The 27,173-nt window shown below is 45.5% G+C and overlaps 1 protein-coding gene across 2 annotated transcripts in view; it reads left to right on the top strand.

Moving 5' to 3' along the window:
* The first annotated feature begins 7,159 nt into the window (after nucleotides 1-7,159).
* The window catches only part of pvrl2l (PVR cell adhesion molecule related 2 like), an 83,180-nt gene continuing 63,166 nt past the window's right edge, over nucleotides 7,160-27,173 (top strand). Inside the window, exon 1 of one of the 2 annotated variants that reach the window (XM_036952772.2) lies at nucleotides 7,160-7,700. In XM_036952772.2, the coding sequence (XP_036808667.1) occupies nucleotides 7,616-7,700 (85 nt within the window). In that variant the 5' untranslated portion in view covers nucleotides 7,160-7,615. The remainder of the gene's footprint in view (nucleotides 7,701-27,173) is intronic. The other variant, XM_036952771.2, reaches the window with a different exon arrangement.

The following is a 27,173-nucleotide window of genomic DNA, read 5'->3' as shown; positions in this document are numbered from 1 at the left end:
TCTCAATCAAATCAAATAACATTTTACTGGCCACATACACCATGGTTAGCAGATGTTAATGCGAGTGTAGCGAAATGCTTGTGCTTCTAGTTCCGACAATGCAGTAATAACCAACGAGTAATCTAACCTAACAATTCCACAGCTACTACCTTATACACACAAGTGTAAAGGGATAAAGAATATGTACATAGAGATATATGAATGAGTGATGGTACAGAACGGCATAGGCAAGATGCAGTAGATGGTATAGAGTACAGAATATGCATATGAGTAATGTAGGGTATATAAACAAAGTGGCATAGTTTAAAGTGGCTAGTGATACATGTATTACATAAAGATGGCAAGATGCAGTAGATGATATAGAGTACAATATATACATATACATATGATATGAGTAATGTAGGATGTGTAAACATATTAAGTGGCATTGTTTAAAGTGGCTAGTGATACATTTTTTTTATACATCAATTACCATTATTAAAGTGGCTGTAGTTGAGTCAGTATGTTGGCAGCAGCCACTCAATGTTAGTGGTGTATGTTTAACAGTCTGATGGCCTTGAGATAGAAGCTGTTTTTCAGTCTCTCGGTCCTTGCTTTGATGCACCTGTACTGACCTCGCCTTCTGGATGATAGCGGGGTGGATAGGCAGTGGCTCGGGTGGTTGTTGTCCTTGATGATCTTTATGGCTTTCCTGTGACATCGTGTGGTGTAGGTGTCCTGGAGGGCAGGTAGTTTGCCCCCGGTGATGCGTTGTGCAGACCTCACTACCCTCTGGAGAGCCTTACGGTTGTGGGCGGAGCAGTTGCCGTACCAGGCGGTGATACAGCCCGACAGGATGCTCTCGATTGTGCATCTGTAAAAGTTTGTGAGTGCTTTTGGTGACAAGCTGAATTTCTTCAGCCTCCTGAGGTTGAAGAGGCGCTACTGCGCCTTCTTCACAACATTGTCTGTGTGGGTGGACCAATTCAGTTTGTCCGTGATGTGTACGCCGAGGAACTTGAAACTTACTACCCTCTCCACTACTGTCCCGTCGATGTGGATAGGGGGGTGCTCCCTCTGCTGTTTCCTGAAGTCCACAATCCTCTCCTTTGTTTTGTTGACGTTGAGTGTGAGGTTATTTTCCTGACACCACACTCCGAGGGCCCTCACCTCCTCCCTGTAGGCCGTCTCGTCGTTGTTGGTAATCAAGCCTACCACTGTAGTGTCGTCCGCAAACTTGATGATTGAGTTGGAGGCGTGCATGGCCATGCAGTTGTGGGTGAACAGGGAGTACAGGAGAGGGCTCCGAACGCACCCTTATGGGGCCCCAGTGTTGAGGATCAGCAGGGTGGAGATGTTGTTACCTACCCTCACCACTTGGGGGCGGTGAGGGTAGGTCCATTCCCAGTAATTGTTTTTGCTAAGTCTATATGAGATGGGAGTAAAAGGCCTACTATTTCACATGGCAGAGGGGCCAAGCAGCGAACATGAGTCAAGCACAAGGGATGTAAAAACCCACAGGCCCTCTCACACTGGGAGAATGTGAGGAGATGAAACAGGATAATTTATCTCACCAGACTCACCCATCTAGCCAGTCAGCCCCTCACTCAATGAGCTCTCCACCCTTTAATCTGTCCACCAAACATTGTCTTCACCCCTGGGGAGCTGGTTTTCTATTTATGGAGCAGTGTTGAGCGGACGTGAGACAATCAGAAAGTGCCTTCCTGGTGTTGCGTTTGTGTGTGAGCTGTGCATTGTAGATGAGGAGTGGATGAGCGAACACACAAACAGGAAGCGGGTGACGCCGTACGGGGAACAGAACAGATGCACAATGATTATGGGTAAAATGGCAAAATATGGAGAAACAAGACGGACCAGATGCAACAACGCCTTCTAGGAGAAGCTCTCTCAGCATGAGGTCAAAAGCCTACACTTTAGGTGAGACAAATGCCAACTCACAGAAGCTGTAAAAACACACACACACACACACACACACACACACCCATCCATATGGGCTTCAGTATATATTCACAAACACACAACTACCACCCTTGTGCCTGAAACTCAAACCCACACAGTTTCTTAAATCCAGCAACAAGCGTACTGGAAATAAATGAGCAGGGAAAACACTCATTAACTGTAAACAAAGTCCACGGTACTAAACTAATGAAGATATTCACGAGTCGGAGAACACCAAGGAGAAGGTGGCGGAGACACCGAGAGAGAAACAGATAGAGAAACGAGTGGGAGAGAGAGAGGATGAAAGCGGGAGGGGAAGAAATTAAGAATATTTCAGGAGGTGTGAGAACACTTCCTCCCTGGGGCTCCATGTCTCTCTAGCCCTTTAATGTCTTTAATTAAAGCGAACAGTATTATCTGCTGCTCCCTTGGAGTGCGTTTACCAAAGCGACACTTAGCTACAGCTCAGCTAATAGGGGAGGGGAAAGGGAGAGGGGTAAACTCTAATGACGGAAGGGAAAGAAAGGGGGAAGACGGAAGTCATATCGAGAGGGAGGGAGGAGGAGGGAGATGGGAGAGCAACGCTTCAGAAAATGAAGGAGGCTGCCACCGGCTAAGACGTACGGCGCTTAAATGTGTTGCTCCGGCTGATACACGATCACATTTAAGCGACAGCTTGTTAAATCGCTCTCATTCCTCTGAGCCGATCTCTGGCCACAGGGGCAATTTCTCAAATGGCACGGAAAGGGTCTGACAGAGAGGGGGAGACGGAAGAGGCCAGTAAACATTAGATGCATTTACTGTAGTCATCTCTTTTGATGACATGGTTTTACCAAATCAACTTTTTGGCGGGCAGTTAGTTTCCCCGGAGATACTGTAGGCATGGTGTTTCTGTTGCTCTGCGTGTCACAGTAGAAGGACTAGTCTTCCATTGAAGCCTCCTTGCAGAATGTTGGGTCGAGCCATCAGTGCTGCCAGTCAGACAATTGGCAAAGCTTTGGGACAGATAAACACAATATTTTATTAGTTGAAAAAGATTACCCATTGAACAGTGCAATATTTCAGTGTTTACAGTTCACGAGCAGAACTCATTTCCAGTGGTAGTTGGAGGTATTAACTTTGTTGTTTATGGACCCCTTGGTCTCCATGGAGATAACCCCAACACAAACCCTAATAAACCCCAGGGCTGAAGTTAAGCATTAAGACCCTTTTGACCTACATCTGTACCGGCTAGATGTGGCAGATGATATGGCCAACCCAATCTACCCTTCATTGAGTGATGGTGAACATTGCCTCCATTTTGCTCAGGCACAGCTCTGGCCCCCTGCCGTTTGCTGTTTGCGACCCCCAATCACAGCCATGTCAGCAGGCTCCTTATCGTGATGGACAGCCACCTCTTACCCACCGCTCCATGTGTTTGCAGATTGAAAGATTATCTGGCAAGCTACAGGTCCCCTTCCCTCATAGAAAAACATATGAATCTATATCCACACAAATCACATGGAAACCATATGGGCCTTGTGGCTTCTTGGAATGGGAGTGAAAACAGAGGGCCACATATAAAATTCATGGGCTCCTGTATAAAGAAAACAATAAGGGAGAGAGCACTTTGTTAGCTTGCCTGGCTCCAGCGGTGGATCAAAGCATCTTGGGTAAGTAACACAATAGGGGTCCAAGCTGACAGCCAGTCAGGGGGTGGGAGTTGATTTATATTCCCTCCTGGAAGGAGATTGAGGAGCAAAGGCCAGGATGACCTGAACACGAGGTGGTATATGTGGCCGCAATTGCATCGAACTGACAACAGATGGCACACTGTAGTTGGTGATTTGTATGCTGTGTACACCCACACGGGGGAGGGGGGTGGGGGGGTCACTAGTTTAGAGGACAGAAGGTTTTCGATGCTCCACCAGTTTTGAGTGTTTGATTGAGAGTATTGCCAAGACAAAGAGTCAGCTGGTGACCACGGTGATAATGAACTGCTGATAGAGAAGTATCTCATAGCTTATGGCCACGACCACCAATCACAGGGCCATATTCTGAGGCAACATTCTCCTCTGAGCGACATGTATACATAAGAAGGTTACTGAAGGTGTGTTTATGCCAAATATTTCAATAGGTGACATCTTGGAAATGAGGTAAGGACGAACAACACCAACCTATAATCAATACCACATTTGATCAACAGAGGATTTAAATGAATGTACAGTGCATTTGGAAAGTATTCAAACCTCTTGACTATTTCCACATTTTGTTACATTACAGTCTTATCTAAAACGGATTAAATAAACAAAAATTCTCATCAATTTACAAAGAATACCCCATAATGACAAAGCGAAAACAGGTTTCATTTAAACAGAATACCTTATTGACATAACTATTCAGACCCTTTGCTATGAGACTCAAAATTGAGCTCAGGTGCATCCTGTTTCCATTGATCATCATTGAGATGTTTCCACAACTTGATTGGAGACCACCTGTGGTAAATTATATTGATTGGACATGATTTGGAAAGGCACACACCTGTCTATAAGGTCCCACAATTGACAGTACATGTCAGAGCAAAAACCAAGACATGAGATCGAAGGAATTGTCCGTGGAGTCCAGAGACAGGATTGTGTCAAGGCACAGATCTGGGGAAGAGTACCTAAACATTTCTGCAGCATTGAAGGTCCTCAAGAACACAGTGGCCTCCATCATTCTTAAATGGAAGAATTTTGGAACCACCAAGACTCTTCCTAAAGCTGGCAACCTGGCCAAACTGAACAATCTGGGGAGAAGGGCATTGGTCAGGGAGGTGACCAAGAAGCCATTGGTCTCTCTGACAGAGCTCCATAGTTCCTCTGTGGAGATGGGAGAACCTTCCAGAAAGACAACCATCTCTGCAGCACTCCGCCAATCAGGCCCAGGAAAGATGAACGGAGCAAAGTACAGAGAGATCCTTGATGAAAACCTGCTCCAGAGTACTCAGGACCTCAGACTGGGGCAAAGGTTCACCTTCCAACAGGACAACGACCCTAAGCACACAGCAAAATCATTCCACAAGTGGCTTTGGGAGAAGTCTCTGAATGTCCTTGAGTTGCCCAGCCACTGCCCGGACGTAGAACCCGATCTAACATCTCCAGAGAGACCTGAAAATAGTTGTGCCGCGACACTTCCCATTCAACCTGACAGAGCTTGAGAGGATCTGCAGAGAAGAATGGGAGAAACTCCCCAAATACAGGTGTGCCAAGCTTGTAGCGTCATACCGAAGAAGACTCAAGGCTGTAATAGCTGCCAAAGGTGCTTAAAAAGTACTGAGTAAAGGGTCTGAATACTTGTGAAATAGCTTGTCAGCTATAAAATTTGTTCTGCAAATATTATTTTGGGGAAGTTCCTGAATGTCATGTTTCATAGGAATGAATGTTCGTGGTTGGAAAATCCCTAAACTTCACTGCTTTTCACAACATGATCATTTTAACTGAAGCATTTTGATTTCTATGCTGCCTCTCAACCTGTGGTCTCAGCATAGATATATTCATCATGAGTCCCACCCACAAAATAGCCCAATTATCCTCTGTGTAGTCTACCACTATGATAACATTCATGCCATATCCTACAGTGATAAATGTATAGACGAATAGACAGAAAATGGATCAACCATCCATATAAGTCCGCAGAATATGCAAGAATGTTCTCTATTGTGATTTTTTACATTTTTGTAATGAGTGTCTTTGATATTTTAAGTAGACATTTTAAAAGCCTGTTATATTCAGTGAAGTTCTCTTTAATATATACCACATGGAGAATTCAATAAATCATTTTTTTTGTATATGAATAAAGGCTTTTGACATGCCTCTCCATGCACCCTCGGTGACATACAGGAAGATTTGAATCCATTTAACCCCAACTTTTCTCCCAAATTTCCACCGGCATTGTAGATCCCTAGTTATTTTGTTGCTTTGACAGTCATTTCTGAAGATGACTATTTATTTCATGTGATTAGTGATTAATTTTAAGGTCAACTCTGTTATATTAACTGAACTCTCTTTTTAATATGGTGAAACTGTTCGTTTTTTATTTTCTTTTTTCAAAATAGACATTTAACATCTAATAGTCAAATCATAGTGTAAAAGAAGGTGAGCTGGTTCTACTCTTTTTTTTCCGCCATTTTATGGTGTTTTGTGTTGGAAAATTCAGTGGGTCCAGCATAACAACTGTTATCCATCAACTATGTTAGTCTTAGACGTGCTCAACATTTTTTAAACCATTTTTACAATGTATTTTTTTTAAGCTTGCATTCATTTGCCCCTCCCTGTTACACACAACAATCTTCCATTTGTTTCCCTTATCACAAGATTTATGGGTGATTTAAGATGAAATCGTCAACCCTGTTCCTTTATTTGGCACATAAATATGCACTTTCTACAGCCATTTTAAAAATGTAACTTCATGAGATGGGAAAACCTGTTATTTAAATTAAGTTGAACATGTGCTCTTTATGACAGAATGTTGAAATAAATGGAATAACAAGATAGGCCTACATGATTTGACCTCGTTCTTTTCTGAGTTCCCAGTTGGTGATTAAAGCACCATTAGAGACACGTTCATCGTGCTTTCAAGACAACTTGGAACTCGGGAAAAAACGAGGTCAAATAATGACGTCAGTGATCTTCAGGTCTGAGCGCTATAAAAAAGCCCCAGTTACCGACTTGGTATTCCGAGTCGGAGTTTGTTTTTTTCAGAGTTCCCAGTTGTCTTGAACGCTTTGGATTCGAAAGTCTGAGATTTCCGAGATTCCAGTTATTTTGAACGCGGCTTCAAGCCAATGCGGTTTCTGCATTATGTGCATTTTACATGACATTTTACATTCGATGACAGCCGTTTTAGCTCCCCATTAATATTACATGGGAATATACAAACAAATACTATAAAACGGAATGTATAGAATGAGCATTGCGATGCATAAACATGATACTTCAACGTTCTGTTGGAGCCATGTTAGTTTACCATTAACATTACATGGGGAATATTTAAACCATGCTATGCAATTTAATGTCTAAAATTAGAACAATATTCACAATTCTAAAAGTTTGCCTAACTATTTTAGGGTGCGTTCGTAAATTCACTCTGACTATCTACTCCGATTTCAGAGTAATCTCGTCTGAGTGTGTCAGAGCGCAGAATAACTGACGAATTTACGAACGGACCATCTGACAACGCTCTGAATTTACGAACGACCAGAGGGCACTCTGGGTGTACTCTGGCACTCCAGATTGAATTTACGAACGCACCCTTAATATATGGCTCTGGTTTTAGGCGGCATATTGTGACATCACAACCACTCCCCCACTCAGAATGCGTGCGAATGCTTAGTGGAGATAACCGACACACAGAACATGAGTGTTACTTTTTTCTGGTGCCATTTAGCGAACACCAGAGACATACCTGTACGCACTACGTCCGCCCCAGACGGGGAGGGGTTTTGAATGTTTTTGTGTGACTGTCAAGTCGACTCTAATTTGAAATCGAGAAAATAAGACGTCGGACTGAAGATCAAACCTATAGTTTACGGACTCCGGTCTGTTTTGCGGTCTAGTTCCTATTATATATTTGTATTGAGAAGCAATCAGTCAAGGAATATTAAGTCTGTTGTGGTGTGGTGCTGGGGATTTTATATCCACCTCGTCTTTTTAGAAGAATGGCGAGAGACGCTAAACATTGCCCCCTATCACCAATGAAAAACAGTTTGTTGGTGACAGCAGGGATACTTCTGATTATTCAAGGTAAGAACCATGGACATTGACCCTGTTTTCTGTACTCTCCAGTCCTTTTATTACGTTTACGTTTTCTTTATGTGTTTCAATGGGTCACGTTCATTCAAATGTTCGGTATCGGCAACCGAACTGTGCCATAGATCCACCCACAGTCCCATATGAAACGCATGCACATTGTGTGGCTCATCAACACGGTCATACATGATTTCAGAGGTGGCGGTATTGGATTTCTCAAGACTTGTTATGGAAGTTTATTTCTACACAATACCGTCTGGTTCCTCCCGAGTTTCGGTTCGCCATGTTATGCATGCAAGGTGTGGCCTCCCGGGGTATTTATTTCTCAGAGCGCGCAGACTGCAGCGCAGGTGTGATTGTTCCGAATCACCTTAATCCAGTCGTGGTCTGTTTCGACACCGTCTCGGTTGATTTTGTTTTGTTTTGTTTGTTGGTATCCGCAGATCAAGTTTCATTCAGCCAATAGTGATCTAGCTGATATTTTACAAGAACTGAACTGAAATGAAGTCAGAAAAAGCAACAGGGTGTTCCTGTAGGCTACAAGACATTGTCAGCAAAGACACTTGGTTATGGGCGTTTTGTGTGGTTTGACTGACTGGTCCGTTGTGACAAGGGGAAAAAACCGAGAATGGACACCTACATGTGTATTTATTCTACTGTTTTTTTTTTACCAACCAAATATCAATCTATTGTAGCCTCAAAACTGTCAAATGAAGATGGCTAATGTAGGCTATGAACTAGTTATGTTAGCCTTCTAAACCATTCAGTTGTCATGTCTCCTGCATTCAGCACAATTGAAGAGTGCATTGACTGCAAGCCTCATCACTGCCAAAACCTGAGCATGGACATGAAAAATAAGGTTTCTCCTAAGGTTGGACTGGTGTTTGACCAGAGAGAGTATAGATGTCTTGAGCCTTTCAGGGTTTAGGGCTACTAGATTTGAGGAATGTATTGATTTTTGATGGTTGATCGCAGAGTGTTGCACAGTGTTGCATAGGCCTACGTAATTTGTGTTTACTGTACATTTACTGTAGCCTGATGCTTTTAATTCTATTAAGAGTTTCTGGGTAGAGGTTTGCCTGGGTTTATAGTTCATATTTTGAGCTGGTTGTCATGGATACTCCTGAGTGGCAGCATGAATTTGGGACATTGAGATGTCCAACTTGTCTGGTGGCTTTGCTCGTATACCGTTTGATACATCTTGAATTCAGGCCTGGGATGTGGGGAAAAAAATACATCCGTTTTGTGTAATGTTTTAGTAAGCGTAAAGTAAATTCCAGTTTTTTAGGAATCCATTTAGCAATTTTTTATGTCCATACAAATCCTCATTGCAAACAGGTGTCAGTATTGTAAAGCCTGCAGTAGAATTTAAGCAACAACCCAAAAAAACAGGCTTTTTGCTTGCGCATATATTTCTGAATGTTTACGATTTCAGGGCTCAATCAACATTCGAAGCACCCTGAATAAACTGAACATAACAAACTTCTATCCCCCCCCACACTCCCCCATCCAATACCCCCATCCAAAAAAAATCCCAGCCCTTTCACAGTATGCCCATTCTCTCTTTCTAGCCTATTTTCAGACTTTGCTCCAGCTCCTGTCCGGGCCCTTTGTTGGAGCAGCTTTAGTTATTGGTCCGATATCCCCCTTCCCCTCCCTCTCCAACCGGAGTTCTGGGCCCCATTGTTTATAGACGTGTGGTGTGTCGGGGGGGTTCCTGCAGCCAAAAGTTCCTGCATGTCCTCAACTCACCCAAACCATGCCTCTCGCTGAAGGGGAAGGTATCAACTATGATTTCCTGATTTACTCAGTCTTATATGTAGAGGTTTTCAGGCCTGGTCAAATTAAATGACCAACTCTCTATTATAACAACAATTTGAAAAGATAAATGATACATTTAGAATTTTTCTGACCGGTCAAGCCGTCTCAAGGATTTACTGTGGAATAACCCAGATAATCTTACAGGCAAACGGAACGGAACGGCACCTTCACAAATGCATGCAGAGGAGTAATCCATGCAACTAGAAACATAAACGAGTAGCGCTATGCTGGAGTAATGAGATGGGTTCACCGGAAATAAACACCCTCTCCACCACCAAGTAACTTCTAAATCGCTTGCAACAAGTTGTTGAGGTCAACCCCTCCTGCTGATGCAAGCGAGATGGTGGCAGATAACCCCCCCCCCCCCCTCCTATTCTTTCAAACTCCTCCACCCACCTGCAGTTTGAGATGAAACGGAGGCTAAAGAGATGGATTTCTGAGTGGGCTAGGAGAACTCTCGCCCTTCCATGTGCCCTCTGTCTAAATCAGAATGTCTGACTTGGCTCCCTGCGACTCCCCTGCGTTTAGCATGTCATTCCCATTTGCATACTGCACACCGACATCTCTCTCCACCAGTGTCGGGCTGAAAATGTATTCACAGCACCTCTCTATGTAAAACAGACACAGAATATAATAAAATAAAAATCCCGCCGGTCCAGTGCAATCTTTATTAATTACTTTTATATCCCTCAGTAATTCTAGGGTTGATTGAAAATTGTGCCTGGCAGCTGCAGCACAACAAGTCCTCGCCACTTCGGTGTGCTCTCCTTCGAGCAGTTCACCACGACGTGTCATCTCTGCAGGCCTGGCCGACCGTTCTGTCTGGCTGTTAAAAGGCAGGACAAACGCATGGTGTCTTTATGGTCGACGCCGTAACCCGTCTCTGGTCTGGCTCAAACAGGAGCTGAGCACCGTCCCTTTTTCCATCACTTTTGGATCAGTTCACTTTTGTGGAGTCGAGGCGAAATTTAAACCCGGGAGGCGAAACGAAAATGGATCTAGTTGCTTCCTGTAAAGAGATCTTGTTACCACTTCCACCTCCTTCTGATTTTAATTTGGGCAGCTCCCTTAACTCCCTAGGCATCGAAGCAAAAATGGAATGAAATGATATGCATGGAAAAACAGAAAACATCGAGGCTTTTTCATGACTGTCTTGGGTAGCAAACAAAAAGATAAACATTTTGCTTCCATTTTCCTGTGGTCTTGGCAAATGAAACTGACAGGCATGTCTAGGCCTGACAGTCTTAACCCCAGAGTCTATTTTCAGTGCAGAGGCTTTTACAAATGTGACGATGAGACCCTAATACCTTGATGTTTCTATTGGTCTTTTACTTACAGGAGGAGTGACTTATAGGCACCCAATTGTCACACTGGGTGAGTGATTGCTGCAGAGGTTGCCAATAAGATGCATTCTCTTTCAAGTATGCTCGGTTACATTTTTTGCATGCCATTTCCAGCAGGCCCGATCCGATGTTCCAGGCGTATAAAATCCAGGCCTACACAAATGTTTAAACAGTTAAGAATGTTTAACTGGTGAGCGCGAGTGCAGAAGGGATGTGGGCACATGCTAAGGAGACTTGCTGTTCGCAGCATCACACGTTCTTGCACATTGACAGGAGGTTGTCGGAATCCTCCGGCACACGGCACTGAACACCGTTGATGAGACACAAGGGCATGATCTGATCCAACTAGAATACAGAACAACTGGAATAACTCAAAACAGCCTCCCAGTAAGCGTGACCACATGTCCCGGATTGTGTGGGATAGTCCCGCATTTCAGCCCATTGTTCCGTGTCCCGCGACCAAACAATCATCTCCCGCATTTTATCAACAAATTCAAACACCGCAAAAAAAAAAAAAAAAAGGTAGTTGTCCCATATTTCAGTCAGACATTCCAACATGTCTCTTGCAGTCACGTTGCACTTATGGGAAAGTGATGCTCCTCATCCAACCTGACAGCTTGAGAGGATCTGCAGAGAAGAATGGGAGAAACTCCCCAAATACAGGTGTGCCGAGCTTGTAGCGTCATACCCAAGAAGACTCGAGGCTGGAATCGTTGCCAAAGGTGCTTCAACAATGTACTGAGTAAAGGGTCTGAATACATGTAAATGTGATTTTTCAGTTCTTTGTTAATATATTAGCAAAAATGTCTAAAAAGCTGTTTTTGCTTTTGGCATGGTGGGGTGTTCTGTGTAGATTGATGATGGGGGGGGGGGGGGGGAAACTATTCAATCCATTTTAGAACAAGGCTGTAACGTAACAAAATGTGGAAAAAGTCCTGGGGTCTGAATACTTTCTGAACGCACTCTATATATTGTATCATAAGGATGTTGTACTGGTGATCAACATTTCTCCAATCGTTGTTGAGCTCTGATGTTCTGCGCAGCGCAAGAGGAGACGTAGGCCAATGTCATTGGTTGACGATATACCTATCACATTTCTCAAATCCTTTCAGGCTAAACTTTGAGAGGACAGTTAGGCCTCACCACTTACAAAAAGCGTGCTTCTGACAGAGCTACAAAAGTAAGTCAATAGCCGTATTCAGGGGAGGCCCATCCTCAGTGAACTTCATAAAAACGTTAAAACATTTTCAGAAGTTATCCTTCTGAGATATAACTATACTAAATATATTCACGTCACCAAATAATTGATTAAAACATACTTTTTTGCAATGAAAGTCGTCTGTAGCCTCGACAGTACTTCCTGGGTTAGCACATGGTGTCCCTGGGTATATTGACTTCTAGGTTTTGTATTGGAGACTCATGGTTCTCACCCCCTTCCATACACTTACACAGTAATTAAGATGACTTCCAGAGGATGTCCTCCAACGTATCAGAGCTAGCTATATTTTGTGGTATTTGATTCACTTATTTAGCTAGTGAATGCAGCTAGCTAGTTTAAACACCTGGCTCTAACAGAGAGGGGTGCTATGTTAGCTAGCTGGCTAAGGCTATCCAACACTGGAACTCTTCCATGTTTATGTAAGCTTTTGGTTTTTATAAATGTTTTGCTACCGGGGCCTGCCGGTGTAACTACTTGCTGTACACTGCACTGCATGATTGTAGCAGGTTTACTGACATATTAGTCCCAGTAGCTATGCTGACTTTGAAGTTAGCTAATGGTGAAAACGATGTAGACTGTGCGTAGTGGTTATGGTATGAAGGTTTGGCTTGGAAAGTTTTTTTTCGCCTGGTCACAGACAGCTGTTGTGTTGTGCACTGAAGTCCACAATCAAAGGAAAAAGGTGAGAGGACAGATGCGAGAAGGAATTATACAACGAGCAAAGTGATCATGCTGTTTTGTATGTGGCTGCTATGAAAGTGAACTGCGTGTGCAGGTGATAGGGGTGTATTCATTCCGCTAATTCTGTTGAAAAGGTTTCTTAAACGGAAACAAAACTGGGATAAAAATACCTGAATTTGTCTAATAGAAACTCATTTGCACTAATGATTACACCTTAGATCAGCTAGATGCAGGCAAGAGTGTGCAAGGTGGTATTGAATGTGTCCCTGACTGTCACCTTGATTACTAAAAAATGTCTCTCGATCTCTGCACCTACATTGTACACTTTCATTCGTAGGCTAGGTTGTAGCAACCTGATGGGTTGGGGAACATTTTTGTATCATGTAGTAGCCTAAACCTATCGTTGTTGCACTGAACCGGGTGAATGGAATATGAATGACAGTCATCCAACATGCTGTGATAGAAATAAGGACATGCTCATTACAAAAAAATCATCCTCCCTAATCTTAAACGGCACCAACCGCCACTGGCCGTATTAGACTGAAAGCAATAAGGTACTTTTTTTGTCAAACTTGTGAGGCTCTCCAGTCTCCGTGAGGCTCTCCAGTCTCCATGCTCATTAGTTGTTCATTCAACATATATGCTGCTACGTCACTCGATCCCGTTTTTAGAAGTCTCCCTTGTCTCCACTGTTTGACATTCACTGAGACCAACCAACGTTTCCTTGTCCACATATTCCCGGATGTTCATCAAACGGCCACGCGTGGTCTCGTTTCACATTTTGGACGAGGAAAAAGGATAGACTAGGTGCGGCTGGTGCGCTATTAGCTAGTTCAGTGCAGCGCACTGCGGCGGTGTAGTGGTACTGCCAGAGCCCACTGGAGTGTCTAAGATCAAAGATGAATTCATGTCTTGGAAGATCACATAAGGATTCATTTGTATTCTACAGAGACCCATATAATAGCAGAGTATAATGTCACTGTTACACCAAAAATAACCTAAAATCTCAGAAGAAATTAAGTGATTGTGAGGTGATTGTTAGCTGAATAGTCCAACAACGAAAATCGAACGAGGTCAAAACTCAACAGCATGCGACTGTAGGCTACTAGGCAGAATGTGCTTTGATTTTAAACAAGGCTATATAGTTTAACAACATCTGCTCTAATTTACTCATGAAACAGTAATTCAATTGCAAGAAGATCTAAATATACTGAAACAAAATATGGGTGGGCTTGGGAGGGCATAGGCCCACCCACTTGGGAGCCAGGCTCAGCCAATCAGAATTTTCCTCACAAAAGGGCGTTATTACAGACAGAGGTACTCTTCAGTTTCATCAGCTGTCCTGATGTGGAAGTCCTGAGCTGACGTGGTCTGCGATTTGTTAGGCCAGTTGAAAGTACTGCCAAATTCTCTAAAACAACGTTATGGTAGAGAATTGAACATTACATTCTCTGGCAGCAGCTCTGGTGGACTTTCCTGCAGTCAACTTGCCAATTGCACGCTCGACTTCAGACATCTGTGGCATTGTGTTGTGTGACAAAACTGCACATTTTTAGTGTCCCTTTATTGCCCCCAGCACAAAGTGCACCTGTGTAATGATCATCTTGTTTCATCAGCTCCTTGATGTGACACCTGTCAGGTGAATGACTTACCTTGGCAAAGGAGAAATGCTCACTAACAGGAATGTAAACAAATGTGTGAACATTTTTGAGAAATAAGCTTTTTGTGGAACATTTCTGGGATCTTTATAGTTCAGCTCATGAAACATGGGACCAACACTTTACATGTTGCTTTTGTAACATTTTTGTTCAGTGTACATATGGCAACGAAACACTGTCCAGAAAAAAAAAAAATTCATCCTCTTGTCAACGCATTCGTTTTAAATTTTTACGAGTTCACCTTACATGGATTTGGAATCGTGTCTCCGTCTGTAACACACCGCATTGAACTTGACAAGTTTGTGGGGATTGTCAGCCTCTCGCTATTCCTGGAACTTTTTTTTCTTCTAGTATCTGGGTTTTATTGCACTGTGACACTGTTGCAACCCTGTTGAGTGTCAAAATGTTTCTGGTTTTCCCGGAATGAGCCATCCGGAGAGTGTCAGAGGGAGCTGGACGCCTCCGCCTCGGGAAGGTATCCACTGGAGCGTCTGGAGGAAGACACTGCTCTGAGGCTCATGACAGCACACAGCACTGTAGGGGGAAAACGGTTAAGGCGTTTAGTGTGTTCTGTTTCTCTGACAGAGAGTCGGAGTCGATGGCAGCGACCCTCAACAGGCTTGGTTGTTTTCACCCTCTGATATGCAACACATACCCAGAATTCTGCACTGGCGGTGGGTTAACACCGACCACAACAAGCCAAGGTGACTGCATGCTATGTAAGGCATGGCAGTGACGGCGTCTTTGGCACGCCTGCTTCCAGACAGCGCATTATGCCTCCATATCCGTGCCCCCCCTCTCTCCTCCCTGCCAGCTTGTTTGTTGGTTGAATTCCTCCATTCAGGTTTATGTCTGTCTGTGACTCACAGATGATGCAGGCTGGACACTGCCTAAGGGAAGACATGGCAGGCCTCCCACTTCCATCAGTTGCTATCGCTCAGTCGGTGTGTGTCACATGGGGTGATGCTCATTGCACCCCCTCTGGTGAGGTCACCGCTGGAGGTCATCTGCCTTTCTGGCAGAATTTGAAGAATTTCCAGATAAGCTTCGCAGCGAGGTTCACAAGTTCATTGGAAATGCCATTTTCTGTTTGTTAGTCTTTTGTGTGTGTGTGTGCACTAGTTTCTGTACACAGTGAATATATTGTTTGTCTGGAAAGCACCGTAGCAAGGGTTTTGAATCGAATACAGGTTATCCTTACCCCTTTGCTCACGCATTCCATTGCCTTATTTGGGCAGTGGAGCGAGACAGCACAATTACCGTGGGCCGCGGGGTTGTTTTAACATAATCGCTCTCTCAGCCTCTCTCTCCTCACCGCTGTCTTTCTCTACTCTCGCGTTTATGCTCGTCATCCCTCCCTTCCTCTTTTGTCTTCTCTATCTCAAGATCTCTCTTGTGCTCAATCTCTTCTCGTTCACGTCTCCCACTCCTCTGTTCAAAGTGCGATCAGATAAGCAGTGCCAAGCGAAAAGTAATGGGGGACGGCGTTAACTTGTGCCTCTTCAGGCACGCAACAGATTCCTTGGCCCTGCACAAAGGTGATGAATAAATGTTTCATTGAATATTTTCCCAGGAATTTATCCTCCCGGCAGGCTTAATGTGCCTCTATAGCAGGACTAGGTATATATTGATTGGTTTGTTGTTGATATTCAGCTAGCGCCACACAGAGCGCCACACTGAGTGTTGTCTGCTCAGTGCTGAGAAATACTGCCTGAAATGACCATGTCATAGAAAATAATTTTGTCCTCTTTTCCTGTAAAAGGCTTACCAGTGTGATTACTTGTGAAAGCTAAATTGGCTTTCTGCCCTCGGTCTTTCTCCAACTCCCATTCTGTCTCTCTCTCCCTCGCACATTAAAGCCAGTCCTCTAAGATTAATCCCCGGCACCCTCACTAGCTCGCTCTGTCTCTCTTTTATCTGTTCTCTCTTTCATATTCTCCCCCTGAAATCCCTCCATCTCTCGCTGACTCGGCGGCAGAGAGGGTCAGGCATGGTCATGTTTATTTTAGTGCTTATCTGTAACGGTGACCCTCAGACCGAGCCACCATATATTACGGTCTCTCGTCACTCCCCCCCCCCTCTCCTCCTCTCACCACATCCAATATTTCTCCCTTTGTGCTGCTCTGCCTCTCCAGCCACCATTTCCTTATCCCGCCCTTCTCTCTCTCTCTCTCTCTCTCTCCTATATTTTCAAGCCATTCCTCTGCACACCCTGCGTCTAGGCGACTACACACAGTAGAGCGGTTTAGTTTGACGGTCTCCCTTTCCCCCCCCTGCTCAATTCAATTGAGTGTACCGTCTTGTCATGATACATGTGCGCTCATTTTGCCAAACGATGTACATAATATTGTACTATCAAAGATAAGACGCCTCTCCCCCCTCTTATCTTGTTCTCCAATTTCCCAGTTCTCTGTTATGGGAGCAGACAAAAATAATCTATCATTCTGACACATGATTTTCAGCCTGAGTCGTTGAACCCAGATATTATAGCACAAAAAGGCTGGAAGAAGTGCTTATTTTAACTCTCTTCCCCTGAGGACTTTCCTGCCCCCCCCCCCCCCCACCATCCCTGATTTTCCAGCTGTCTCTCTCCACACTGTCTACACTGTCCCCCCCAGAACGTCCAACAATGAGGACAGTTAATATTGTTTGTTCAATCGCTGTTCTTGCCCGTCTGTGTTTGCTAGGCTAATGTTGATTTCCTCTCACAATTTAGCATTTTAGTTTTTGAACACGTATTGTCAATAGCGTTGCGTCTTATCAGCGCTGTGCCGGCGTAGCTGGGACGACGCGTCTCCCCATTCGCAAGGAATGAAGATGAGGAGAACAACATTTCTTACGCCAGAAAACACATGACAGCTCAAACATTGCCTTTGCGCCGTACATCAGATGAAATGTAGCACAGACTCATTTGCAGTGTCGCTTTTGACGATTGATTTAACACGGTGTGTCAGAGCTTCTCAGAACCTCTACTGCTGCCTGACTCCGACTGCAGACTTTTAGTACGAGCAGGAGGATGGGTATTGTACAGCACAGGGTGTGTCTGCACTAAGAGGACAGTAAAAGATGACCCTGCGGATCTAGACAGACCTGTCCTGCAGGCAAGACTTTCTTCCTGGTGCCCTTTGCTGTCCTGCCTTTGGAAGAAGCCAGACAGACTCCCTCTGGGTTGGAGCTGAATTGCCACCTAAACTGAGTGTCGTGCCCCTATGATGTACAGATGGCTTTCCAGTCCACGAAGTCCTGTGCCGTGCCTGCGGGCGGACTCTGTGACAGGTCGTCCGCTGTCCTATTCATCATGTAGTCCTAGTCTATCTGGGAAAATGGAGCCCTGGCCTCTTCAGACAGAAATAGACTTTGAATGTTCTCCCTCCCACCATTCTCGCTGTGACCGAGTATTGAGAGGGAGGCCCTTTGAAGCCTGTGCGCCTAACCTGTATGAGACAAGCTTTCCATAAGTCATTTGGATCAGTGTTCACGGTAACACTGTTCTGGGATCTGTTCTCACTGCCCAAACTGGCCCCTGGGATTCATAGATTTAAAAAAAAAAAACCAAAAACAAACTGGCTCCAGATCAACCTTTTGAGTGGCTCTTTTTCATGTTTTATCCTGCCAAACAGCACTCCAGAGAGGAGCTTCCTGTTTTTTTGCCACTCATGAATGGGGGTGGATATATACTTTGCTAGGATTTTGTTCCCATTGGACCATCACTGTTTGTAAGTGGCCCGGCCTGTTGATGTGGGCATTAGACCTTTTTATTCCATTATGGTGTGAAGGACGAGCTTCGCTTCCATAGAGATTCCGTTTCAAACGATAGTCCTTGTGGCAAAGAACACCTGTGTTCCATATCTAGAATCTACTGTAGCGACAGCCACTCAATCTGGACCTGGTTTAGAAGAACCATGTTTTTGTCAAGCGGTACCGCCAATAGGCGACAGGGTAGAGAGCATCCACGGTACTTCACGCTCTCTTTTTGTGAGGATAAATAACAGTCCTCCGTGTCTTAAGAGCAACGTAGCACTAATTCATTATCGCTGAAGGCCAGCGTAACTGGGGAGAAGTACATGTTATTCATGTGGGAGGGAGAGAAAAAAAAAACATTTATATTTAAGCCGCCCTGTTGATACATAGAAATAACCATTACCGATGAGAGATAATGATACTGGTGCGCCGTCGAAGTCGAGGCAGACGACGCAATCCAAAGGGGGGATTCCCAGACAAAAAGCCCTGGGTTTTGTGACCATTTTCCCCACCCTGTTGCTAATTATATACCCAGGATAAGAATTGCCACCAGATTAGAAGAGCTTTCCCAGCGACACAATGGAGGACAAACAGACCATGCCCCCCCCCATGAAGGACAAACAGACCATGCCCCCCCCCCCCCCCCCCAATGGAGGACAAACAGACCATGCCCCCCCCCCCGGTGCTAAATCAAGATATCGTTTATGGCTTAAAGTGATACTTCGGGATTTTGGCAAAGGCCCATTTATCTACTTCCCCAGAGTCTGATGAACTTGTGGATACCATTTCTATGTCTCTGTGTCCAGTATAGGAAAGCAGTTGAGGTAGTTTTGCGAGCCAACGCTAACTACTGGAAGTCTACAGGTATCTATTAGCATGTCCTGGACACAGACATGACATATGGTATCCCTAAGTTCATCTGACTCTGGGGAAGTAGATAAAGGGCTTCACTACCAAAATCCCAAAGTATCCCTTTAATGGAGCTACTGCGCTGACAGGATTCGAGTCAGACCCCGATCCATGTGTAGTGAAGAGGAGACGGGGAAACCATACCAGATAAAGGTTAACGGAGGTCAGATAGGATAAGGTCACGGTGGCGGGGCGCCAGAATCTCCCTCCGACAGAGAACTGTGGACGGACGATGACCGGAGAAACATTAGGAGAATGTGATGCCCGAGGACTCTGAGGGGGTTTGTGCCTTGGAGTTGTCGATGAAGAAACCGGATGAGTGAAGCAGCATGTAAAAGAGAGACATATATCCTCTTTTTTTTTTTTTATCTCCCAGCTTTGCTATTTTCCGTCTCGCTGCACATTCTGCCTGTGGAGAGCATTGGTGCGTGCTGCTGAGGACCTCCCCTGAACTAAAAACCACCCCGTGGGCCCCCAAGGGCCTTTTTCTTCCCTGGTTCCCCTTTTATTTGGGCCTCACGTTGCAGCCGAGCTGTGTTTATGATTGCTTGGTGGGCATGGGCGCTGCGCATGCCAGTATTTTGGGGAGCTGGAAGAGTGAGGGGGGGGGGGGGGGGGTTGAATCCCCCCCCCCCCCCAGGCGCCACCCTGTTGGCTGCAACCCAACTTTATTATTTCCTAATTTCAGACGCAATGCTTTTAGCCCCCCCCCCCCCTCCCCCATCACGTCCCCTCGGCGAGTGCTTACACTCGTTTGCAGCCTAAGAGTTTGTCAGCGATTCATTAATTCATCATCACCACAAGGCCTGGCGCTCAGGGGCCGAGGGACTGCTTTACCCTCTCCCTCTCCCTGTTCGCCCTCTTTTCTCCTGCTCTCTTCCAGAGAGAGGAAGGAAGAGAGAGGAAGAGGGGAGATAAGCGAGGGGAAGGGAGGGCTGTGACGCCAGCCGCCATTAGAGCTATTGTACTCCCCGATTTTAAACACACATTTAAATAGACTCTGCCTTGGGAGGGAGCAGAAGAAGAGAGGAGGGGGACGGTGCCTGCACGTCATGCCCACAGGAACCGGCATAGATTATTAATGCACTGTGGAAATGTGTCCCTTCTGTACCCCATGTCGAAACGCTCCCCTTCCGCTTTCTCTCTCCCCCCACTTCCCCTGTTCTTTCTCTCTCCTTTTCTCTCCATCTACCTCTCCTCTCAGGCCACCTCTCCACTTCCCTTGATTCAGTTCACCTCTTCAACCCAGGCCTCCATCGCTCATATTTCCATTTTTTTTTCTCCCTCTTTAGCTCACCCTGACAGAGACTGCCTGGTTTATTTTCCTGTTTCAAACCATCCCCCTCTTTAGCAGACATGCACTCTCTCTCTCTCTCTCTCTCTGTGTGTCTGTCTGTCTGTCCACTGTATTTCCTTGTCCAATCTCTGCAAATTGGTTAGACTGGTGCAGTACATTTCAGGTTGAAGTGCCCTACTTTCCCACTCCGCCACCCCTCCCTATGTTTATTTATTCAGATGTGAAGGCGAGCAAATGAGAGTAAGGGAGGGAGGTAGCGAAGGTGGGGGTGTCAAGGGAGGGGAGCCAGGGAAACGCAATGAGCTCTCCCTCAGAGCAACCAACATGAAGTGAGCATTTCTGGCATTCCGTTCTCCGTTAGGACGGTCAGCCTCCAGATAGAAGGGGTAAAAGATGACCGATTTCCAATCTAAAGCCAACGGAATTCAACAGTTTCTCAATGAGTGAAGCCTCAGTGAGTAGAGCTTGGCGGAGGCGGTGTACGTTTTGCATTTGGTAGTTGGTGAACGAAGATCCCAATCGCCGTCGGACTATGAATGAACAGTCACACTACCCAGGGCCACCGTCTCGGCGGCAGTATAGTATCGCTCAGTGGACACTTTCCTTCCTTCCGGAAATCAAATGTGGGCTAATGTGTCACCGTATCGCTGGGAATCTCCAGTGACACCTCTGCCATTGACCCCGACAGACACACTCGCACACAGACTGTCCCTCTCGATCTTTGTCACTCCAGTAGTCTGCCAGATAAACTGTGCCGCGGTGCCGCCTCCCATCGGATACTGGAGAGGGTCCAGGCCCTGGCACTGTTGGAATAAGCAATGTGACGGCTCCATTAGCAGTGATGGCTACAGGACTTCATTAGGCAGTACCTACACTCTGGGGACACTGTAGGGGGGGGGACTGTGCCGGATTGAACAGGACAGGCTGACGCTGACGAGCACCTAATTAGCGGTCACACCGGGAGCCCGAGCAGAGGCTTTTGTTTCGCCACACAGGCATCCTCCTGAAGAGGTGTCCATAACGGCTGACCCAGAATCAGAACTAAGGCTCTTCATACTGTGTTGTAGGTTTGGATCAGGTGATGCTCGGCTGACCTCGGAAAAACTGTGCTTTTAGAGAAAACAGTTGCGCAATCTGCCGCTGCTTATCCACTGGGATAATGACCCAGGTGTTGATGAATGGGGAGGTGGAGAAAGTGAGAGATCTGACAGGAAGAAATCAGAGGAGAGGACATGGAGAAAGAAGAGCTGGAGGGAACCGTGTGAAGAACCAGAATGGGGTGAATGCTAACAGCAGGAAAGAGAGAAGCTGCCGCAGCAGACAAAAGAGAGTAGTTAGAGAAGGTAGAGATAATGGAGGAGATGATCTGTCACTGAGACTGAGGGCAGAAGGCAGAGAGGGGTGGGGTTGCCTCATTATAAGTAATGGAATCTAGAAACGAGGAACGGGGGCTGGGGAGGGGAGGGGGGGAGTGCTAAGCTGACAGGGAAGGTGTCTACTGTTCTCTGTAATGAGCTGAAGTGATGAAGGTCTGTGCTTCGTGAGCGCACATCAGAGAGGGAAGAAACTGGGGTGATGATGATTAGGGAGGCCTGGCGTGGGAGATTCCCGCAGAAGCCTGTGGGGAGAGTCGGGGGGGCTGTCTCACATCGTCTGAACTCCGCGTCAATCTGCACAGATCTACTGATCTGACGCTGAACGGATGGACTCGAACACCCCCTGTGAATCGACATCAGTAAATCCAAATGATGTGAGGATTCTTGCACAGCTCTCATTGGTTAGAATTGTATTGAACTGTGTCTGTGCATAGCTAGCCATCTATCTTTCTGACAGTGAAATGGATAGACTCGACACTGTGCATTTCTATCCGTGAGTCAGGTGATGCAAGGGCTCTGTCCAGCTGCCTTCACGAGACAAATTCAATTAGGGTAGAGCAAATGGACAGTGAGGAAATGCCCATTGTTGCTCTTGCTGAGTGGGTAGACTGACTGCTCGTGCCGAGGCGGGTAGACCTCTGGAAGTGGGCTACTAAATAAACCCCCCACCAGATAAAATCACAGAATAACAAAACACCATTTTTTTGCATCATGAGCATTTCCTCTGGTGAAGACCTCACGCGGCGTGGAGCCATTTGCTCAACTCTCAGACCTTGGACAGGCTAGTATGTCAGAACACACAGAAAATAGGCCAGCCTGGTTTCCTGCTCAGTCTGTTTTACCTCGTTTGTTTTTGTGCCCTAGTTGTTTTTTATGTACAGTGGGGAGAACAAGTGTTTGATACACTGCCGATTTTTGAGGTCTTCCTACTTAAAAAGCATGTAGAGGTCTGTCATTTTGATCATAGGTACACTTCAACTGTGAGAGACGGAATCTAAAACAAAAATCCCGAAAATTACATTGTTTGATTTTTAAGTAATTAATTAGCATTTTGTTGCATGACATAGGTATTTGATCACCTACCAACAAGTAAGAATTCTGGCTCTCACAGACCTGTTAGTTTTTCTTTAAGAAGCCCTCCTGTTCTCCACTCATTACCTGTATTAACTGCACCTGTTTGAACTCATTACCTGTATAAAAGACCTGTCCACACACTCAATCAAACAGACTCCAACCTCTCCACAATGGCCAAGACCAGAGAGCTGTGTAAGGACATCAGGGATAAAATTGTAGACCTGCACAAGGCTGGGATGGGCTACAGGACAATAGGCAAGCGGCTTGGTGAGAAGGCAACAACGGTTGGCGCAATTATTAGAAAATGGAAGAAGTTCAAGATGACGGTCAATCACCCTCGGTCTGGGGCTCCATGCAAGATATCACCTCGTGGGGCATAAATGATCATGAGGAAGGTGAGGGATCAGCCCAGAACTATACGGCAGGACCTGGTCAATGACCTGAAGAGAGCTGGGACCACAGTCTCAAAGAAAACCATTAGTAATACACTACGCCGTCATGGATTAAAATCCTGCAGCGCACGCAAGGTCCCACTGCTCAAGCCAGCGCATGTCCAGGCCCGTCTGAAGTTTGCCAATGACCATCTGGATGATCCAGAGGAGGAATGGGAGAAGGTCATGTGGTCTGATGAGACAAAAATAGAGCTTTTTGGTCTAAACTCCACTCTCCGTGTTTGGAGGAAGAAGAAGGATGAGTACAACCCCAATAACACCATCCCAAACGTGAAGCATGGAGGTGGAAACATCATTCTTTGGGGATACTTTTCTGCAAAGGGGACAGGATGACTGCACCGTATTGAGGGGAGGATGGATGGGGCCATGTATCGCGAGATCTTGACCAACAACCTCATTCCTTCAGTAAGAGCATTGAAGATGGGTCGTGGCTGGGTCTTCCAGCATGACAACGACCCCAAACACACAGCCAGGGCAACTAAGGAGTGGCTCCGTAAGAAGCATCTCAAGGTCCTGGAGTGGCCTAGCCAGTCTCCAGACCTGAACCCAATAGAAAATCTTTGGAGGGAGCTGAAAGTCCGTATTGCCCAGCGATAGCCCTGAAACCTGAAGGATCTGGAGAAGGTCTGTATGGAGGAGTGGGCCAAAATCCCTGCTGCAGTGTGTGCAAACCTGGTCAAGAACTACAGGAAATGTATGATCTCTGTAATTGCAAACAAAGGTTTCTGTACCAAATATTAAGTTCTGCTTTTCTGATGTATCAAATACTAATGTCATGCAATAAAATGCAATTAATTAATTACTTAAAAATCATACAATGTGATTTTCTGGATTTTTGTTTTAGATTCCATCTCTCACAGTTGAAGTGTACCTATGATAAAAATTACAGACCTCTACATGCTTTGTAAGTAGGAAACACTGCCGATTTTGCAGGTTATCAAATACTTGTTCTCCCCACTGTATGTGAGAAATCAGTCCCACGGTCATAGTGGTGAACGTACTGCTACATAAAAAGGGGTCAAGTTCCATTAACTATGTAAGCTGATACCTACACAGGGCACATTTACCCAAAGAGGTGGGTGACTGTGTAGAGCACCTCTTCACTGGTATTTTTATATTAGGATGTTACAATCAGACAGTAAAGTCCATTGTAGACAACAGTGAAGGTGTACACTCACCAGACAGTTTATTAGGTACACCATCTAGTACTGGGTCAGGCCCACCTTTGCCTCCAGAATAGCCTGAATTCTTTGGGGCATTGATTCTACAAGTCAGAAATGTTCCACTGGGATGTTGGACCATGCCGAAGCGATGTCATCACGCAGGATGGCGGTACACCACATCCACCAACCTACCGTTGACACCAGGCAGGATGGGTCCATGGACTCATGCTGCTTACGCCAAATCCTGACTCTGCATCAGAATGACACAAAACGAACCAGGATTCGTCGGACCAGGTGATGTTTTTCCACTCCTCAATTGTCCAGTGTTGGTGATGGTGTTGCCCACTGGAGCCGCTTCTTCTCGTTTTTAGCTGATGTGAGTGGAAACCAGTGTGGTCGTCTGCTGCAGTAGCCCATTTGTGACAAGGACCGAGTTGTGCGTTCTGGGATGCCGTTCTGCACACCACTGTTGTGCTGTGCCGTTATGTCTGTTTGTGGCCTGTTAGCTTGCACGATTCTTGCCATTCTCCTTCGACCTCTCTCATCAACAAGCTGTTTTTGTCCACAGGACTGCCGCTGACTGGATGTTTTTTTGTTTTGCACCATTCTCGGTAAACCCTAGACACTATCGTGAGTGAAAAGCCCTGGAGGGCAGCTGTATTTAAAATAAATAAAAAACTAATTGATGTAAATAAGTTTTCAGACCCTTTTGCTATGAGATTTGAAATTGAGCTCTGGTGAATCCTGTGAAGCAAGGTGGCAGCATCATGCTGTGGGGATGTTTTTCAGTGGCAGGGACTGGGAGACTTGTCAGGGTCGAGAGAAAGATGAACAGAGCAAAGTACAGAGATCTTTGATGAAAACCTGCTCCAGAGCACTCAGGACCTCCAGAATGGGGTGAAGGTTTACCTTCCAACAGGCCAACGACCCAAAGCACACAGCCAAAACAATGCAGGAGTGGCTCCGGGACAAGTCTCCGAATGTCCTTGAGTGGCCCAGCCAGAGTCTAACATCTCTGGAGAGACCTGAAAATAGCAGTGCGGTGACACTCTCCAGCCAACCTGAACGAGCTTGAGAGGATCTGCAGAGAAGAGTGGGGGAAAACTCCCCAAATACAGGTGTGCCAAGCTTGTAGCGTCATACTCCAGAAGACTCAAGACTTGTAATCGCTGCCAAAGGTGCTTCAACAAAGTACTGAGTAAAGGGTCAGAATACTTATGTAAATTAGATTTTTCAGTTCTTTATTTTTAATACATTTGCAAAAATGTATAAAAACCTCTTTGCTTTTTCATGATGGGGTATTGTGTGTTGATTGAGGGAGGGGGGGGGGGGGGGGGGAAACAATTTAATCAATTTTAGAATAAGGCTGTAACAGAAGAATGTGTGGGAAAAGACAAGGGGTCTGAATACTTTCCGAATGCACTGTGTAGCAAGCCACGGCGGCCATATGTCTCACTGTCTGTAGGAGCGAGCCATTTCCGTGAACCTGGGGGGGGGGGGTGTACATAATAAACTGTCATGTGAGTGTACCCTGTCAATCAATCAAATGTATTTAGCAACCACATCAATCAGTCAAATGTATTTGTAAAGCCCTTTTTACATCCGTAGATGTCACAAAGTGCCGTACAGAAACCCAGCCCTAAAACTCCAAACAGCAAGCAATGCAGATGTACAGCCTTCTTGTTCTGTTTGTGCGTTCCCCTGTCACTTTATTGATGATCTCTTTGCTTGCCTTATCCGTGCTGTGACAGAGGCTTGGCAAGGTGTTAAAAGAAATGCAGATGGATGGATATTCTACAGGCTTGGCGTGGTATTTTCTGTTTGTCTTTGAGGGGAGACTGATGTGGTGTAGAGCGAGAGGGGAACCATGAAAGCGAGTGACTGAGAGGAAGGACAGCCGGTGAATGACAGATGCAGTGGGTGGGAGTGTGTAGAGGAGGAGTGAAGAGTCTCTCTTGAAGACGGGCTTAGCAAGTGATCAGGTTTCCTGGGGAGAAGCCTGTTTTTGAAATGTCAATGCTCTTGAAGAAAGCGTACCTACCTACCTGCTCTCTCTTGAAATGTATGGTCTTGTACGGAGTCGTTCTTCGCCATCCGTACATTTAGTTTCACTGGTCGGCATATCGACACGTGACAACTGCCATGCCTCAGATTCTGAACTTGCTCCTGATCATCTGTCTGTAACATATGCCAGTGAATGCGTATTTTCTTGATTGCTGTCATGGATGGAATAACAGCTTCGCAAATATGTTAATTTACTATGCAATTATCTGTCCTTGTACAGGTCTATAGGACTATGGTCTGTTCCAACTCTACCCCCTTATCTCTCCCTATCCTTCCCCCTTTCCTGCCCCTCCCCATCCCCGGTCCACTCTTGGCAGCCTGTCTGCTTTGTGATGAGCGGGGCTGTCACCAGATGTGACTGAGAAATAGCAGATGTTGCTCAGCTTCACAGCTGCTTCTCCTCGTCCACAGTGACTCCATCACATCTCCTTGACGACCAATAGCCCAGCATGCGTTCCTGGAAATCACGAGCTGGGTTGGGATCGAATTTCAGTCTGTTTACGACTTATTTACGGTTGGCTTGAGTGAGTCGTGAAAATATTGATATTGTTGCCGGGAGAGAGGGGAGGGATTTGGACAGTTTCTCGTCCAGACTAATCTCAGCCAAGGACATTTTGATATGTTTTGATTGAAGGGCACTGGTACAATATTGTGTTTGTGTTTGATAGT

This window comes from Oncorhynchus mykiss, chromosome 18 (genome assembly GCF_057628025.1).
Source record: "Oncorhynchus mykiss isolate SJ-2025 chromosome 18, ASM5762802v1, whole genome shotgun sequence".
NCBI classification, from domain to species: domain Eukaryota; kingdom Metazoa; phylum Chordata; class Actinopteri; order Salmoniformes; family Salmonidae; genus Oncorhynchus; species Oncorhynchus mykiss.
The sequence above is the reverse complement of the archived record's forward strand: the minus strand, read 5'-3'. Positions and strand labels throughout refer to the sequence as shown.